Source organism: Hylaeus anthracinus, unplaced genomic scaffold (assembly GCF_026225885.1).
Source record: "Hylaeus anthracinus isolate JK02 unplaced genomic scaffold, UHH_iyHylAnth1.0_haploid 0, whole genome shotgun sequence".
NCBI classification, from domain to species: domain Eukaryota; kingdom Metazoa; phylum Arthropoda; class Insecta; order Hymenoptera; family Colletidae; genus Hylaeus; species Hylaeus anthracinus.
The window spans coordinates 26,069,107-26,088,845 of NW_026533254.1; the positions used below are offsets into that span (position 1 = coordinate 26,069,107).

General features: G+C 41.3%; 1 protein-coding gene across 1 annotated transcript in view; it reads left to right on the forward strand.

Annotated features, from left to right (window-relative positions):
• The first annotated feature begins 8,902 nt into the window (after positions 1 to 8,902).
• LOC128892864 (G1/S-specific cyclin-D2) overlaps positions 8,903 to 19,739 on the forward strand; it is a 60,341-nt gene continuing 49,504 nt past the window's right edge. The window contains exon 1 of the mRNA XM_054153479.1: positions 8,903 to 10,124. Coding sequence (XP_054009454.1) covers positions 9,927 to 10,124 — 198 coding nt within the window. The 5' untranslated portion in view covers positions 8,903 to 9,926. The remainder of the gene's footprint in view (positions 10,125 to 19,739) is intronic.

A 19,739-nucleotide genomic window follows, 5' to 3' on the forward strand; every position in this document is an offset into this window, starting at 1 on the left:
ATCAAGTTTCATGAAAATCTAATAGCTTGTTAATATAAGTGTCGGCCATATTGGATCCGCCATATTGAATTTTGTAAATCTGATATCAGACTTGAAGTTAGCGGCACAAATTTATAAGTACCAATTTTCATGAAAATTTAATAACTTTTTAATGGACGTATCGATCATATCGAATCCGCCATTTCCAATTTTGCAATTCTCATATCAGATTCGAAATTAGCGGCCATATTGTACCCGTCATTTTGAATTTTGCAATACCACTGCACGTTACCAAAAGTATAAACGCTTTCGACCTTGTAAAAAAACTATACGCTGCAACAATACGTCGCGATAATTTAATATTTTTAATATACGTGTCGGCCATATTGAATCCGCCATTTTGAATTTTGAAATTCTCATATCAGGTTCGAAGTTAGCGGCCATATTGTACCCGCCATATTGAATTTTGCAATTCTGACGTCGGATTCATAATTTGCGGCCCAAGTAACTCAAAAATACCAAGTATCGTGAAGATCCGAGAATTTTTTTTAATTTTGCCAGCATTTTCAACCAACCGGACCACTGTGGCGACATTCTCTACCTCGCGAAGTAACAAAAAAAACACGAAGACAACCAAGACGATAGCATTCGAAGAATGTTTATTGTCTTCGCAAATTGTTGCGAACATAAACAATTGAATAACGTAATACCTACAGGAAACGAATAGTAAGGAACGTTGCCTCGCGTAAATCGCTTCGAACGCTAAAATATCCAAGCTAATCGTGCAACGTACTTGCCGTCATCCCTGAAGAGGTTAATCGTTCCCCGAGCACGCGTCGCGATCGAGAAAATTGTCCGCTGGCGTTTCGAGCAGCTTCTTCGAGACCGGAGGGACATTACGCCCGGCCGAGGGGCGTGAACGGTCAGAAAACAGACGATTATTTCGCTAGTTAAAACTAATTAGTCCCGAGCGGCAGTTCAGTTTGTCTGGACGGTCTTGCTGTTACAGAAAAGGGGGGACGTTGATCCGTCCAAGTCGTTTCTCCAACGTAACCGACGAATAATTACTTAACGAGGCTCAGGTCACGGTGCCATTTTGTGTTTGCGCTTCCACGCGAGAAGCGTATCCATCAATTTCGGCACGGTTTACGAAACAAAGAGGAATTAAGGCGGCACAGCCCCCTCGAGGATCGTTTCCTCGAAGGGAGATCCTCTCGACCGTGCTCTGCAATTCGAAACGATATTCAGGACAGTATTTTCATCAAGAGTCAATGTTCGACGACCTAGGACACCTCGAATACTGACGGATCTTTATTTCTTCGTTCCGTTCAGGCGTCCCAATCATCTGCGCACAAGACCGCAGTATAAGACACCGACGGAGGCTTAAATTAGGTCGCAGGATCTCCACTTCCCATTTCAAACGTTTCCTCGACAAATTAATATTCACATCACTCCCGACTTGTTCTAGACCGACTGCCACGGGGTGATTGTCCCCTAGCGACTCCACGACGCCTCCCGACTCACGAAAAGAACCGTGACTCGAACCTCTCCTTATCGTCGTGGACCCATAAACACTCGAAAATTTGTTACATCGCGATCCACGCGAGCCACGAAGATTAGATTTCTGTGGAAACGATACCCTATCTCACGCGGTGCAGCCTGTATCCCTGAGCCAGTTCGTAACACGTGTACTCGAAGAAAGGAAAAAGCCGAATCCGCCTCGAAACTCCGTCGTCGTCCCGAAGGACAATGATACTTTTTAGACGGCTCTTGAAAAGAATCGCGCGTCGATATTTTCAATCGATTCCGCGATCGATCTTCATCGAGGCGTCGAACGTGGCTACCGCCCCGAAGTGGAGAAGTATGCGCGACAAATGATGCAACTTTCGAGACGGGAGCCTCGCCGGCATGACTCGAAGGCGCCGCTGTCGGATACAAAACTAATTATCCCTATTTCGCGATAAGGATTGCGTGACAGGTCCCAGGAATCGGAGACTATCGATGCTCGCGCGAGTACGTTTCGTTGAAGATATAGACACGGAATGTCGGTGAACACCGAATCGTATCGAATCGTTAAATTTTTAACCCAGTGGACTAGCAATTACAATATCGAGATAGATAGTCTTCGGAGATCGTTGTCGCTTTAACGACGCGGACGGGAGGAACAAATATCGCGAGGAAGCTCAGCGATAACGGTTGCAGGAAAAAGTTAATTAAACACCTTGTTCGATCGGTCCGATAGATTTCGAAAATTGAGTAAAATTACGCCGAGATAATTATCTTGATTGGAATTAGCTGTCGAGCAAACATTTGTTAACTGATTCGAATCGTATCTGAGCTACTTTTTTTTTTTCTTTAATTTACTGTCGTGTGACTTTTTTTTTTATCGCAGCACGCGTTTGGACAGAGATTTGCAAGATAAAAGGAGTAATTTACGAACTCCCTTCCGGATTTATTTGCCGCCATGTCGAATGGTACGTTCGAGGCAGAAATCATTTTCAGCGATCGTTTTTTAATTACACTAGTTTACAAAATAAAAAAATAATGTACAGTCAGTGTAAGAAGTGTTCGTACGGCAAACCCATTCAAAACGAATGGTTCCTGTACGAATACTTATTACACTGACTGTACGTTCAATGCCACAATTTGTTTGTCATGTATTTTGGCTTGCTAAGCTCGAAAAATAGCAATAAAAAATTTTTCTATGGATAGTTCTTTTTTATATGAATTTTTGAATTCTTTTTCGATTTTGTTCTGAGATACCACCACATTTTAGGCTAGAAACGTCCGATCGGGTCGCGGAAGATGCCATATGCAAGAACTTTTTAATATACGTGTCGGCCATACTGGATCCACCATATTGAATTTTGCAATTCTGATATCAGATTCGAAATTATCGGCTAAAATAACTCGTCCATACCAAGTTTCATGCAAATCTAATAACTATTTAATATACATGTCGGCCATATTGTACCCGCCATTTTGAATTTTGAAATTCTGATATCATATTCGTAATTTGCGGCCCAAGTAACTCGTCCATACTAAGTTTCATGCAAATCTAATAACTATTTAATATACATGTCGGCCATATTGTACCCGCCATATTGAATTTTGCAATTTTGATGTCAGATTCGAAATTAGCGGCCCAAGTAACTCGTCCATACCAAGTTTCATGCAAATCTAATTATTTTTTGATACACATGTCGGCCATATTGGATCCGCCATATTGAATTTCGCAATTCTCATACGAAAATCAAAATCGAAAAAAAATTCAAAGATTCGAATAAAAAAGGACCTATCCATAGAACAAAATTTCATTACGATTTTCGAGTTTGGCAGGCCAAAATACGTAACAAAAAAATTGTGGCATTGAACGCACATTTTTTTTTTATTTTGTATACTAGCGTTATTGTCAACTCGGAGCTATCGTTTACAATTAAACAAAGAAATGTTCCGGATAGTTGCGTTCGTAACAACGTTCCAACGATGTCTTCTCACGATGAAATACAATTATTCCGCAGACGTAAAAAAACTATTCAGAATAATTGCCGTGGATTGAAGTGCGATTGCGTTATTAGCATCGCTAGTTACGTTGCTTATTGAACGCTATTGCGTCGCAACGAGTGTCATTAGACGCAATTTAGTTGCATCCAAGCAATTCCGACATTCCGTCACACGGGACACGTTATTATCATAATTTTCTTCAATCTTCCAAGCACAGTATGAATCAAGGATAAATTCCCTACACTTTCGAAACGTATGGATTACATTTAACTAACCCAGATTTTACGAGATACATTATTACGAATGTTCGGAGAAGATGCGCTAGTCTACGAGGGCACGTTTTATACATTTTTCTTGCTCGTGAACCGAGCCAGAGGCATCTCGTCCACCCGCATCCACGGCTGCATAAATGTAAATGCAACAAACGCTTATCAGACCGCATTACGTACCGATAAGCAGCCAACGAGCCCGGTTAAAGATGCCGACTCCACTAGAAACCGGGTTCACGACTACAAATGGCTTATTTTACCTGAAAAGTGGAACGACTGGACGATCTTCGTGCCAAGGGAGAAGCCACTGAACGCCTCCTCTCTAAAAACAGACGAGCCAGAGATCTTTATTTATTCACTGGGAAACGTCTCAGTCTATAATTCAGACTCCAGCTTCGAACGTGAAATATACGATCTTCTCGATCCGCGTTCAAGATCCCGAAAAGTCCGAATCCGAACCAACTCCGTGAGCCATTGTAGCTCCGAATTCGCTCGAAGCACGAGCGTGTTTCGACAGGTTGATCCGCGAGACGGAGGTGTCCGATTTTATAAACAGAATTCACTTCACGGACAATGTGTCGGGATACGCGCAGTCAAAACAAGGCTTCTCCGGGCCCGAAGGAGAAGAAGTTGCAAAGCGTATCGTAAAAGGTGGGTAAGCACCGACCGGAACATTCATGCTCTAGTGAAATTAAATACTAGCGCGGCGAGAGCGCCTACAGAGCCGTCTCGAAGCCATTTAAACCGGCCGGAGGCGAGGATATTCGCCTGGGTTTCTAACAACATAAATCTTCGGGGACGTGGCGACCACGTGGTGCAACCGGTACGTTGGCCACTCTGTCGCGGACACGTCCCTGCGACTCCTCCAGCCATGCTCGTGGAACATTCCTAGAGCTTCCTTTATTATCTTAATTAATTACGTTTATTACGAATTTCTTTTATTCAGTCTTTACATGCAACGTAAGAATCATACGCAATTGTTTCACGCGTCGTTCGATTCAGTTCCACGTTTATTTAGTTCCAATGATTTTATTATTTCTCGACATTTACAGTCGATACCATAAACATTCGTAACCTCTGTGTCTATCGAAGAAATTCGACTAAATTAAATAACAGTTGTAGGTCTTACGTTACGTTAACGAAGATATACCATTCCATTAAAAAAAAAAAAAAAAAAACACCGATCACCTTGAAGTCTCATTAAAAAATGAGCTTGAAAATTTGTTCCCTTACACCGTTACATGTAACCCTTCAAACAGTGTCACTTTGTCCTGAGAAGTTTTTTTTTACAACGAAAACTAACGTAGATACAGTAAAGTCTCGATAAATGCACAAGCTCGGGACTGAACTAGTTCATTTATCGTAAAGTTCGTACATTCTCTGATGTTTGCTGACGAGCTGCGAACGTAGAGGACAGCGAATAAAGGAAGAGGACGGAACGAAAACAAAGTCTCCATTAATGCACAAACTCGGGCCTGACTAGTCCATCGTAGATTCGTACATTCTCTGATGTTTACCAACAAGCTTCGCCCCTCCCCCCAAAGCGTATACCCCCCAGTGGAGGGGATGGTTTCAGTGCATTTATGGTAGAGATGTTTGTGCATTTACCGAGACTTTATTCTATATAGTTACAAATGAACGTCGATAGATTTAGCGTTAACGAATCCATTCAATTTAAATTATAAATTTATATATCAAATACTTTTGAAAGCTACAACAACGTCCAAGCCTAATCTTATCTAATAGTTTCACGTTCTCGAGTGCGAAGCTTAATTGACGGCGAACTAATAATGCAGCAAAGTTGCGAAAAAGTAACGAAGACAACCACGAACGTAAATTTGACTTTCAGATTCCATTGATACGATCACCTCCGAAAGTGAAAGAGGAATTGTTAATGGTTTTAATAATTACCTAACGCCTCGCGGCTCGACGTTTAATACGTGTAATTACATGGCACGAAACTGCAACTGTTGCGAATTAATTATGCCAGATAAGTTACTCTTCTCTTACAAAGGGAAGCGTAATTTCGCTTCGATCATCGTTATATTTATTACTCTGGCGTATAGGTGCACAGACGAATACACAAACAAAATAATCGAACAATCGATCTAATCCTCGACGTTCACCGTCGTCGCGCGTTATTATTCAGGTGGTAGCTTCAATAGTAAATCAAGACTTCTTGTTTGCTGAAGTCGTGGAGTGATCGTGTTACTACCACTTGTCGCTGTTGCTGTAATCGTAACCTTGACCGTGACCGTACAATAGAACATCGCGTACGCTTATTATTATTGCTTTCAATACCGGCAGAGCTATTTCTGTCGCTATTATCGTCGTTATCCCGATCGATTCTATTCTCATTTCTAAATACGGTGTTTAGACTTCTCGCATTATTCGTTCGTTACTTATCTAGCTTCTTCATTCTTGCATAATACCGTAACTCGGTTCCTGTACGTTCCACGTCGAAAACGTTGACCAAAATTTAATATTTATCGTTAATATTCATGAGAGTTAAATGCGACTCGGGACAGACAACGAAACAACTGTAATAAAAATACATGGATCCATTTTAAATGGAGCTAAAGGTGACATTGGCATTTTTTTAAACAATTTCGTCAGGGATTGAAATTCGACGTATTTCCCAGTTCGAATAAAGCAACCTCTCTCGCGTATAAATGCGTATAAAAATACGCACCTATATTTTTATCTTTATAACGCGTTTCCTGCTACGAATCGTTCGTTTCATCGCTCCTCGAATGGCCGAATATCCGGTTATCCGGTTCTCGCAGAAGACCACGCGTCCGCGCTTCTCGAGATCGTTTCGGCTCGCTCGTAGTACTCCAGTGTAACACTTATTGTTCGGTAGTTACGACGTCGTCTGGTACGCGAGGCAACATCCGGTCGCGTAAGTTGCACGCGCCTACTACGCCGTAGTAAACGCGTAGCGATCGCAAACGAGCCGAGAACCCGCGAGTTTCGTGCACGAAGGACATTCCCACTCCTACACGGACCGTTTCTTTCTCCCTGCCAGTTGAAATTATTCACCGGAAGCGGCCCTTACTTTCCCTGTACACGCTTCAAGAATTTCTCAACCGAACTAACGAACAGGCGGTGGTTCGAAATCTCGAAGACGAGGGACGAAACTTGTGGAAGTAGAGTTTCCTCGGACGGTCAATGAAAATATAAAATGCGGCGACCGCTGCTCGCTGGTCTACTTTAGAGTCTATTATTCCAGCGGAATGGAAATACCGAGTATTTATAAACACTTAAGGTGACCGTCAGGCTTCCATTACGATTCCACGATCGGTGATCCCCAACCTATCGGTCGTATTCTTCTTGTTCGCGATGCATTTGCAATTCTCGTCATCGAGCGAAATAGAGTCTCTCGGTACTCGTCGCGTGTATGCTACTCGCTTCTTGGATCCTCATAGGATACAGGAATCAGGATAGAGGAACAGAAAAATGATATTCTCACGAATTCAAGCGTGTTTATAGTGTCACTCTCGTTCGGAAATCTGTTCCAAGTGTTCTGGGACTTTTATGACGGGTTAACCATCACGTCGTACCCGTCGTTCCTCCGATAGTCTCAGAAAATAGCACGGGAACGCCGCACAGTGGGACAAAACGGCTCTCGGCGATCAAAAATCCGTAACTTTGGTTCTCTTGAAAATATTTTAATGAAATTTTAGGAACTCGTTCCCTATATTATGATATTTAAATTGTATTAGTATAAATCAACTTGAGCTACAAGGTATTCAAATATTCACGTATAAAGTGTGACGCGTTTCAATATCTTTTATTTTAGGAACTCCATTCCCTATATTATGATATTTAAATTGTATTAGTATAAATCAACTTGAGCTACAAGGTATTCAAATATTCACGTATAAAGTGTAACGCGTTTCAATATCTTTCGCTTGTTTGACATATTTATTGTTATTTAACCAAAATTCGACTCAAACCTGTTATTAACTATGAGAGAAACGTATTTAGTAATTTAAAAATGACAAGATGTACGTAATAATCATAGAAGTAAGCGTACAAACGTACATACTGTTTTCCGCACGAGTCCTACTTAGCACAATCAGCAATTTTTCGAAAAGGGACACGAAGGGGCACCTGATATTTGCAGAATCGGATAGAGGAAGGTTCACCTTTTTCAGTGATAGCAATTAAACCTCGGACAAGTGCGGTCAATTTTTTATAACAATGCGTAAAATTAAGAGTTCCGACAAACGTATATATGTATCATTTTAGACTCGATCCTCATAATTTAAAAATTGTCTACATTCCAACTTAGCTTGTCATCATGAAGAGTTCGTATACATGTTTATCTTCTCGCTAAATCCATTGAAAAGTCTGTATGACAGACACAACCATCGCATCTGGTACCGCTTTTCGATTATCAAGCGCTGCGGCCAACACGTGTTTAGTCTAATTTAATCGCCATTTTCTCGAAATCGAACACCTAGGGGCACCTGATCTTTGCAGAATCGGATAGAGGATGGTTCACCCTTTCCTGTGACAGCAATTCAACCTCGGACAAGTGCGGTCAATTCTTTATAACCGTGCGTAAAGTTACAATTTTACTTAAATGTACTTCTCTCCGTGGAGGCCCTATTATTTAAAAAGTTGTTAACATTTTGACTTACTTTATGCATCGCGTACTATCTATACACGTCTAGTAGACATTATAATTCATTTGTATATCGTCTTTCCGAGCAAATTTTTACAGAATCGTATATTGAAGTTAGGAGTAATATCGTAAGCGTTTTGCTTGGGCGAATTTCAACTGGCTTTGAATGCGCAGCACAGCAAAACGGAAGCAAATATCAAAAAACGGATCGGACTTACATTAAACAGCAATTTCTCCTCTATCGATGTACATAAACAGTTTTTCCATGCTTTCGGCCGTTTCGTCCCACCGTGCGCCGAAGGTGACGACCCCTGTAGTCGGTAGACGTCGAGGGTCTTGTTACACGATGCGAATCCTGCACTGGCGCCCCAGTCATGACGGCACGGGAGGGGGGAGTCGGTTACGTTCCACGTGACACGCTGGCGCCCCGGTGGTAGGGATCGATCGGTGGTCACGTGACCGGCTGGCGCCGAGAGGTGGGGACGCACCTACCACCCCTTCGGGAGGAGCGAACCGGCGAGCCAGGAGGACCGTCGGCATTCTGACCTGGTAAGTCGCCAGTGTCGGATCGTGAGAAAGTGATTAAGGGTAGTCTCGCACCGCAGGACATTTAAATCTACTCTAACCGGACTCTGTTCGAACAAGGAAACGGTATCCTTTGTATAGCCGGGGAACCTACCGCGACGCTGTGAATCTACATCGCCTAATCGCTTCGACGCGCGATTCGAAACGACACGAGCACGACCGGGACTCGAATTGCGCTTATTTATTTGGAATCGTGCACGGATCGGATACCAAACGATTCTTCTCCTTAATTTATTCGCTAGTGTTTACACGGGGCTAGGATACGAGAAGAGAGGAAACAAAGAGAAGGAAACTATCTGATCGGTCGAACTCGGTCGGACGTAGAGAACACGAGAGAGACGAGAGTGTGTTGTTGTGTATACGAAGAAGCGTAAAAGAAACATCTGTATATTGGTTTTTTCTTTCTCTTCTTCTACCTCGTGTCGCGTATTATTTTCGCGTAGACAGCCTCTAGGTGAGTGTTTATTCGAAGTCATCGGCCGGAACCAAGGTCCTGTACTCGTACGTGTAACACGTACACGGCACGTGTCCCACGTGTGTATTTGTATATTATTTTTTGTGAAGTGTTGAGTGTCCCGAGGGAGCGTCTTCCCGTTACCAAGTATATATACATGTATAGATATACGTGTGTATATATTGTGTGAACTCTTGCTACCGTATCTTTCCGATCGATTCGTGGATGCTCTGTATGGTCGCGGCGGGCGAAAAACGGTTTGGCAACGTGGCACGTGAGTAAAGTGAACGACGACGACGACAACGACGACCGCGGCGAGAGGAGACGAAGGAAAAAAAGAAAGAAACAAAGAAAAGAAAAGACTGGCACGAGATACAGCGTCGTATCCGTCGAGGTTCCTTGGACACGACGGGGAAACTTGGATCGCGTAGTCGCAAGAACGCGCGAGGCTGTCGTCACAGCCGCCTGCCGTGCTTGGTGAGGTTAGAAACGCTACGGGAACATGGATCTGCTTTGCTGCGAGACCACGGAGACGGAATGCAGAGCCTACGCTGATCCAGCTCTTCTCGGCGACGAACGCGTGCTGCAGAATCTGCTGAAAACCGAGGAGAGATACGCGCCCAGCAGTTCTTACTTCGAGTGCGTGCAGAGGGACATCTCGCCGCTCATGCGCAAGATCGTCGCGGAGTGGATGTTGGAGGTAAGCATCCGTTTCCGGTCCACGTGTCGTCCTTGAATTTCGCCAAATTTCGCGAATTCTGCGATCGGTATTTCTCCTTTGGAATCTTTCCAGACGATTATTAGCGTTATTATTTCGGTGGAAAACGAAACGTGGTCAGGTAGTTGATGAACTCTTGGTTGGAAATTCGTTCGGTCATTTACTTGTCAATCTTTCGATTTCGAAATCTTTCGCGTCGATAATCGATCGTGGATTTAACGGTCTCTGCGTTCCATTGTTGACGAGTCTACGTTGACAGCAGTGTCGATAATGGCACGCTAGACTGTTGCAAATGTTTAACACGAGTGTTTTAATGTCCGGGACTTTGGTTCGAGAGTTTTTTAACGATCGTTCGTCCTGTCAGCTGATTCGTGTCAGAAATTCCAACGAAGCGTCGCGAATCCTTAGTCGACAATTTATAGCAAATATTTCGTCGATAATAAAAGCACGATAACATAATACTTTTTTTCAATTGCCGGATATATATATATATACATACACATCTTACGTAATGGTACACAGCCCATCTCCGCGACGTTGACCGCCCACGAGCAATTATTTGCATCGAAAGGGAAGAGAGCGCATTTTTCGACTCCCGACAGCATTTCCGAACTATGAGCTCATCCATTGTACAGCGAAAACCAGTATGAAAGGTGGAAGGGTGGATCCGCGTTGGCAAGTGTCGCGATTAAATGTTCGCGTCGAGCAAATCGCTAGGCACGAGCAGAAAAGAAAGATTACGAATTTTGTATTATTTTTATTTAGATAAGAGCGGTATCCGTCCGTGGCCACGTGACGTGCAAAATTCCATCGGCGACCATTGCCGAGGCTCGAGCGTCGCTATCGAACAGGTTCGCACTAGTTCGTTTTTCGGTTAGGCGATGGCAGGCGTCGAAAGTCGCGGATGAACGTTCGGATTAGTATTTTTGGCCGTGGCGCGTGTGACCGTGACGTCGAAGACGCGTCTGGGGTCCCTTTAAAATTTTAAAAACACGCTGATATGCGTAGGTGCGCCTCGTGGCTGTCCGTAGCGCGAGACGATCGATTAATATTCGAATAATAAGTAAAAGCAATGCGTACGAATCTTTTTGTACGGAATTTTAAACAACTTACAAAATTTCCGGATGTTCACTGTGGAACAGTCACGCTTATTTTTCAATTTATTATTTCTTTCGATTTTTAAAGAATCGAAAGTCGAAGGTGTAGGTTTGTGTTTGACGTTTAGAGTTGGTTTTATTCCAAGATTCACTCCGTGCCAGTGATTACGTTCGGCGGTGTAGTTTCGTCGTCATTGACGAGACGAATCGTGTCAGCACGATAAGTCACGGGTTACGTCAGCCCACGGTTTGCCAAATGCGACTTGATAACGCCGCTGGCATTCATAATTAATGTTTAATGCTCGCGACAAATTCGGGCCACCTTTGTATCGAGATCAAGTTTCGCTATTTTGCGTGTCTCCGGAGACCCGGTCGGCGATAAACTTGGAAATACAAAATTCAGCCAGAGAGAGAAGTGTAATTTAATGGCGGAGGTCCACTTAACGCTTCGGTTCGATTTAGAAACCGTCGCGATAAAGGTTTAGATAAAAATTAAAAAATAGAAGATAATTTACTAGTCGATCCTCTAATTCGAATCAGGAAATGGAACAATGTTACGTGTAAGATTCTTCGAAGTACAGGATATCGCAATCAAAATTGCCGGTCATTCGCGTTAAAAGAGATCGTTTCGATTTAGAAACCGTCGCGATAAAGGTTTAGATAAAAATTAAAAAATAGAAGATAATTTACTAGTCGATCCTCTAATTCGAATCAGGAAATGGAACAATGTTACGTGTGGAAAGAGATTGGTTCGATTTAGAATCCGTTGCGATAAAGGTTCAGATAAAAATTTCGAATAAAAAATAATTTACCAATCGATCGTCTAATTCGAATCAGGAAATGGAACAATGTTCCGCGTAAGATTTTTCCAAGTCCAGGATATCGCAATCAAAGTCACCGGTCGTTCGCGTTAAAAGAGATGGTCGGAGTGCGATGGGTTGCATTCTTACATTCTAGTCGATGGTTGCTTCACACCGAGGCTTCCTCCGGCGACCGTGATAATGAATTCCCCGCTTTCGGATCGAATTGCACGATTCCGGCGTTCGTTTTTCCTTTCAACGTGACCGTGTGCCGCTGACAATGTAGTCTGTCTAGCCGTGGAGAATGTTTAAATGCCATCCGAGTGTGCCGCGCTACAAATATACGCGACGACGATCTTTTTTCTTTTCCTTGCTCGTCGCTAACTCTTTATAACGGTTATTCCTTCTTTTTTTTTTTCTTTTTTTATCTATCGCTTTCCCAACTCGACTCGATCCACGGAACAACAGGAATTGATTCGCGAATAACAGGTCGCGGAGATAAAAATAACCCAACATTTTATAATCGTGAAATTTAATACAATCGTTAATAAATATTGGCCTGTCCAGAAAGTCCATGTCGATTTTTGGTAGGTGGTACAGGTCTGAATATATCGAAGTGAAAATAATACCATCCATACATCCCTTAAAAGTTGGAAAGGTTGTGGAACAAAATGGCACCTACGTAATTCAATAAATATATATTAAAATTCATACGTGTTTTTGAATGTTTCCTAGAAATTGGCACGGACTTTCTGGACAACCTAATACATTAGACGTTTAGGTCGCGATAAATTAAAATATTTACAGGAAACCAAGGAAGTTTTATGATAATTATTATAGCAGTGACTAAGTCGTACCGAGAAGTTCTCTTAATAAGTTTCTTGTCACAGATCGAGAAGGTACAATCTAATTCGAACTATATTTACAGACAAAAATAACCCAACATGTTATAATCGTGAATTTTAGTACAACCCTTAATAAATATTTTCAGTTTGCGATTAAAAAAAAATATTTACAAGAAACGAGGAAAGTTTTATGATAATTATTATAGCAGTGACTAAGTCGTACCGAGAAGTTCGCTTGATAAATTTCTTTACGGATCGAAAAGGTACAATCTAATTCGAACTATATTTACCGTCCGACGTACCCCGGGGGTTACGGCCGTAATTTTTAATTGGCTATTACACGAGGAATGCGGTCTGATTTGATGCACAGTGTTAGCGTGATATTACGATTCCTTGGTACACACTTGTTTCATAGCGGGTTACTCGGAATTCAATTAGGGTTTATAGAGATCTCAAAGTAGTTACTAATATAATCAGCTCGTTACTTTTACAAATCTATAAACCAAAAGCGAGGTACTCCCGGCTAGAATCCACTTTCTAATGATGTAATTCGCGTTAAATTAGAAATCGTTGCTAAAAATCGCCGCGTTCCGACCGCAATTAACCCTCGTGTGTTACATTTCGTCACAGCGTCGGAGTAAAATATTTCGTGGCGAGGTAGCGCGGATTTCATCGGTACTAATAAGAATTACAAATCCGGATAGCCGCGGCAACCTTGCGAGACTATTCCTCTTAATTAAAGCCGTCAGTCCGCGAAGCACGGAGGATTAAAAACGTCACCGAATACCTCCACCAGCCCGGCCATCTTCGCCGGCCAGATTCCCGCGATTAGAGGTTCAAGGCTCCGTATATATTCGACTGTCGATTGACTTTTTGCGCGATTAATTGCAACGACCGGGAGGTTTGTAAAGTCGACCTTGAGGCATACGAGTACGCCGAGAACGTGACCGGACTGGCATCGCGTGTACACGGCGTGTCCAAGTCCACCGCCTTGAATTCTTCGGCGTTAGAGCCGCTAGCGGCCATCGCGGTCGGATAGAGTCGACCGACGCGTTTCAGAATTCGATCGGATCCCGATGGAATATTCTTCACCCCAAAAATACTCGCGACTCGGTGAAAACGGTGCCTCCGGATCCCGCGGAGTCGAGCGAAACGTGAATTTATTGGTCGCGAGATGCGAGCGATAAAATTGCGTCAACTACTCGCGACAGTTGCGTCTTTACGTGGAATAACAGATTACGAAGATGGAAGTACGTTGTTGTTGATATTCAGTTCGATTGGCTTCGTTACCTCTCTTCTTCGATTCTTCGTTGTTGGAGAGGACCATCGACCACTTTCAACACGTGTATATGTATATGAAACTAATCATTTATAGTGTACTTACAGTCGGTGCAGAATGTATACACCGATCAATTTCCCAAATAACCTTTGCGTGAAATTGTAGTTTTCGTAATTTCTTTTTTTATAATCAATGACATGTTATTTATTCTGGAAAATCTCTAAGACAGACATAGTCCAAACAACATTTACTGGTTGCTGTAAGATGTGCAATTAACAAAAATATGCGAAAAGTGGGTGAAAATTTAAAAGCAATAAGTATTTGTATGGTTCTTATGACGAACCATTTAGAGTAGAGTTTGTAAACACGTTTATTGCTTCGTACGAATTAGAAAAGATCAAATTTCCATTAAAGTACTTTTAGAAAAGGCTATGATAGAAGAATGGATCCCACTTTGAATAACTTAGGTAATTTAAATGATTCAGTTGATTTAATGCTTGGAAGAGTTGCAGTGATTATAAGATCAAAAGGAAATCCCACGAAGGAAGTATTATGTATATACTTATAAATAGACTGCGGATCTTTATCCATTTATAGGGAATTTGAATGTGCAAGAACCTAAAAAATGCACACGATATGGAAGAGTATGAAAAAGATTGAAAGTAAAGTTCGAGTTGTAATATTTGCAGAATAAGATAAATTCTTATTTAGTTGAAATTCTTGTAGGCACGTTCGCCAAGATTTTATTTTGCACGAAGATCCGCAGTCTGCTTATAAATTAATGTACAGTCAGTGTAAGAAGTATTCGTACAGCAACCCGTTTAAAATAAATGGTTCCTATACGAATACTTGTTACACTGACTGGAAATTTCTTTTCCTTTAATGAAGTTTCAATAATGAAACGGTCGTGCGAATACATATTGCTTCGATATTTGTACCGGTTACTTGTTTCTTTCTTGTTAATTTCGCAACTTACGTGAATAGCTATTTTTTTTTTAGAATCTATCTACTCTAGAGATTTTCGGGAATATGTAGAACGTCATTGTTTATCAAAAATAAGTTAATAAATCACAATTTTACATAGTGTATTTTTTTTTTTTTTTTTTTTTTTTTTTGAAATTGTTGAAAAATCTTTGTATTGAAAGATGAATACCGAACTTGAATAAGGAATAATTATTATATATATTGTGTAAAGTTGAATACAACTTTGAAGAAACTTTTCTGTTAATGTATTCACACGGATACACATCACACGTACACATTTTCTTTTGTTTATTTGCGCATTATAAAATGCTAATATATCCATTTTCGACTTTTCTTTTTTTTTCTTTTTTCTTTTTTTTTTTAATTGATCAGTGAAGGAGCACTTCCTACACCCACTGTGGACTCTTCGAAGGCGTGGAGTGTTATTGTCCGGATCCCGGACGCCGGACGGGTCGTAGCTTGCTCTTTTCTTTCGTTCAGCCGGGATCGGTCGCGTAGAAGTACGGATTAAAGTTTATCGGCGCAGATAACAATGTCGATGCCGCTATCTGGCCCTCCACGGTCCCGTACGAATGTTTGACGATCGGCGAACAGTTGTTTGACGCTGCTGTCCGAGGTCGATAGAGAAATATAGCGTGTCCCCCGATATATCAACGACTACCGTTATACGAGAGATAAGTGTAATCTGTCCCGTGAATTACACGGCGTAATTTATTATGAAGGGTGATTTTTAAAAGGCGAAACGGAGTCTTTGTGCCGAATATTTACGATTCTTCGAGAGAGAAAAACTGTACACGTTGGGTGCATGAGCACATCTGTGCCCCAACTGCGGGGGGAAACGCTGCCATAAATCGCCACCCTTGGAAAACATGACCGGGGCGCGGTAGGTTCTTGGAAATGCCCACCCTGGTTCGTCGGGAAAAATTCATTGTCCTCGAAGGAAACACGACCTTCGCATGGAAATTCGAAGGAATAGATAAAGAAAACGTGGGAACGGCATTTTGGAAATGTAACTTCGGGACTGACTCGAGATTAGTCCGAAGCAATATCTTCCATCGCGACCTCCAATTTCGTTACTCGCCGGGACAACATTTTTGCACAATCCCGGAACAGCGTAGTTCGTGAATAATTTGCAGTGGACGTTGGAAGTTTCAACAGTTTGTTCGGGAGTTTCTTTCTCGATATTCGTTAAATTGTATACAGTCCTTGCTAAAAGAAATTCATGCATATCAAAAACGTAGCTCTAAACCTATTTCCCCCCCTTAAGGGGTTAGGCCTAGTCAGGATGTTCCAAAACTCGATTTTTCTTCCTTTTTCTTCTTTACGCATGATATCTTGGAAATATTCTCTGCAAATTTCGAGTCAACCCGATGACTAGTTTTCGAGATATCCTGAAATGACTAAAAGGCAATGATAGTATTCTTATGATTAGACTGCGGGTGTTTATGCATTTATAGGAAATCTGAATGTACAAGACCCTCCAAAATGCAAACAATATTCAAGAATATAAGAAAGATCGAAAGTAAAGTTCGTGTTATAATATTTGCAGAATAAAATGAATTCCTATTTAGATTCAATTTTTGTAGGTACGTTCGCCAAGATTTTATTTTGCATAAAGATCCTCAGTATACTTATAATGTACTATTAATTTCTTCATTATATCCAAAGTAATAGCTCATTTATTTTGCAATATTTCGCCGTAAATGCGTTTGATAACATTCTTTCTGATCCTTGGCGCTCGTACCAGCACGCTGTACCAAAAGAGGCAAATTTTTGTCGAATAAAGTTAGAATATTATTTATTTTCTAAAGTATGTAAGTAAAGTAAGACCCATTGATCGAAGATGGGGAGCGTACAATTATTTGGTGAAGTCGCTGGTACTAATTGGTCGTGGTGTACGCGTCATGTAACAATTACGAGGGATGTTGGTAAAGGGTGGAACGCGTTGGTCACGCTCAATAAGCCTCCCCGTGCAACGACAGCGGCCGATTCGTACGGCTGCGCTTACCGGTTGAGAGCGACCGGTGGGATTTCTGTACCCACGAAAATGTCGGCACAACCCCTGCCTTCCGGAAATTGGGGTGTCTAGTTTGGTGTTTACCTTGTGGGGGGACCCTGGCGTTTAGGTGTCTCCATAAACATTGTTTGACGATTATGGGAAATTGATTAACCAGCCACGAGTTAGGGTGTTTCGTTACACATTATGGTTTGTCTTTAACCCTTTGTGCTCGACACATCTATATATAATATGAATTTAATTTTTTGAACGTACAATTCCAATTTGACTTATATCAGAATACATCTAATTATTAATTATCGAATTTTTTTGCTATTTCTTATTCGAGTATGATATCTTGAAAATATTCTCTGCAAATATCAAGTTAACACGATGAATAGTTGTCGAGATATCCTAAAATTAATAAAGGCAACGTTCCTTGGTGCTCGTCGCACCACCATTTCAATTTTACTTGTATCAGAATGCAGCTAATTATAACTTGAAATAATAATACATTGAGTCACGAATGTTCGTAGATGTTCCTTTTCAAAATGGGGTTTTTGGTTCTACAGAAATTAATTATAAAAATGTCTTGGATTCGATTTTATAGAAAAATGCCTCTAGCGCAAAGGGCTAAATTACATACGTCGCCCTAGAGGCGCCACTCGATCGCGAAGGGTTAATATTGTGTCCATTATTCGAAAAGATTACGAAACTTAATATGAGCTGTTGATTGCACAGATCGGTTAATAAAACAAAAAATTGAGAAATGCGATGAAATAATACAAATAATAATAATAATAATAATAAACCGAATCGATCAATAATAATTAATAATAATAAATAATACTAATGCGATGTAATAATGTTCGTCGTTTAATGGCGATAATCTGTATTTTTCAAGAAAGTTATGACTATGCCAAACGCTTTGACACTCAAACTCAAGATTTTTCAAAAAGTAGAGTCACCCGATTTCTTGAGCGCAGTGTTAAAAAATCGCGCGCAATTACGTTTTGAATTCGTAATTCAACGTTCGTCCAATTGAAATCATAATCGTCTAGACGGGGAAGCCTAGAGGATTACGATCGCCCCCTCGAACTGGATTTTCCTTCCACGTCGAGAACTCGTTATAGTCTTCCTCGGCATCGACTGCATCGATTATATCTTCTCGTCGAGAACGCTTTGAAAACAAGAACCGAGGTCTGCGACCTATGCCCCAGGGTGATCGATTAGCCAAAGCCGCGGACGTTAACTTACCGAAGGGAGGAAATCCGGTCTGCCTATCTTTTCTTCAGGCTTTCACCGAAACTTTATCACCGATTACCGTCATTGCCGCTACTTAGTGAATGAGAGACTCGCGGACCGAATTTTATTTAACCCTTTGCAGTCCGAATTTTCTGATCTCGGTACATATTTGTCGAGCCTCACCCGACGTAGGACCGCAAAGGGTTGAATCACTTGTTAAAGGAATGCCAAATGAAACTGGAGGGTTTAAAATTATTCAGTTGTCCCAAAAGTTTCTTTCGTTTTATTAATAATTAATTCGTACACAATACTTTATGTTCTATGTTACATTACAAAATTGTGTACAATTCATTTCGCTCCGTTACTGTTACAGCATCAATGTCTAAGAAATTAGATTGTTTATTTATGAAAACACTGGCACAGAAAATAATTGAATGCAACTCACGAAAGAACCTTTTGGGACAACCTAATAAATATCCCTTATTTCTCAAGTCATTTGTTTATTTTTACCCGTTTATAATTTTGTTATCGATGAAAGTTGCCGGTACCTAATACAGTAATGTCTCGTTAGACGCACAAGCTCGGGACTGACCGTGTGCAGTAATCGTAGAGTTCGTATATTCTCTGATGCTTGTCGACGAGCTTCGAACGCAGACAGAGACAACAAATAAAGAATAGGACAGAGCGAAAACACCGAGGCATGTCGGTGAAACAATGTAATGCGACGAAATTTTTTTATTGTTAACGTTTTCGTTGTAAAACTTTTACCATCGTATTCCTGACAATTTTCTGATTAAAATGAGTCCAAGCATGACGTAATTCGCAACATATTTACTTGTAACAACTTATTATGTATCATACATGGTAGAACACCCTGCATATCGTAGAACACTAACTAAAAAAATATGCATGGTAAATATCGTCCGAATTACGTCGTGTTTGGTCTCATTTTAATCAGAAAAATGCCAAGAGTACGATGGAAAAAGTTTTACAACGAAACAGTTAACAATAAAAAAGTTTCACCGTTGCATTAAATTGTTTCACCGAGTAATCCGATCCCGGATCGTGTTTACACTCCTAGACTCCTCAAGAGATACACCCCCGTTCGGAATCATGTTACACTGCTCAGTGATCGAACTGTGATCCCTCGAGAGGTACACCCTCCATGAGGCTGGTTTCTGTGCATTTATGGTGGAGCAATTTGTGCGTCTCACGAGACATCACTGTAGTTTCTATCCCGAGGTCCCTAGAAGCGTCCACCAAACGTGTAAATAAATCAGATTCCTCGTTTACACTCCAGATCTCCCAAGAAAACGACCCCTCGAGAGATACACCCTCCACGAGGCTGGTT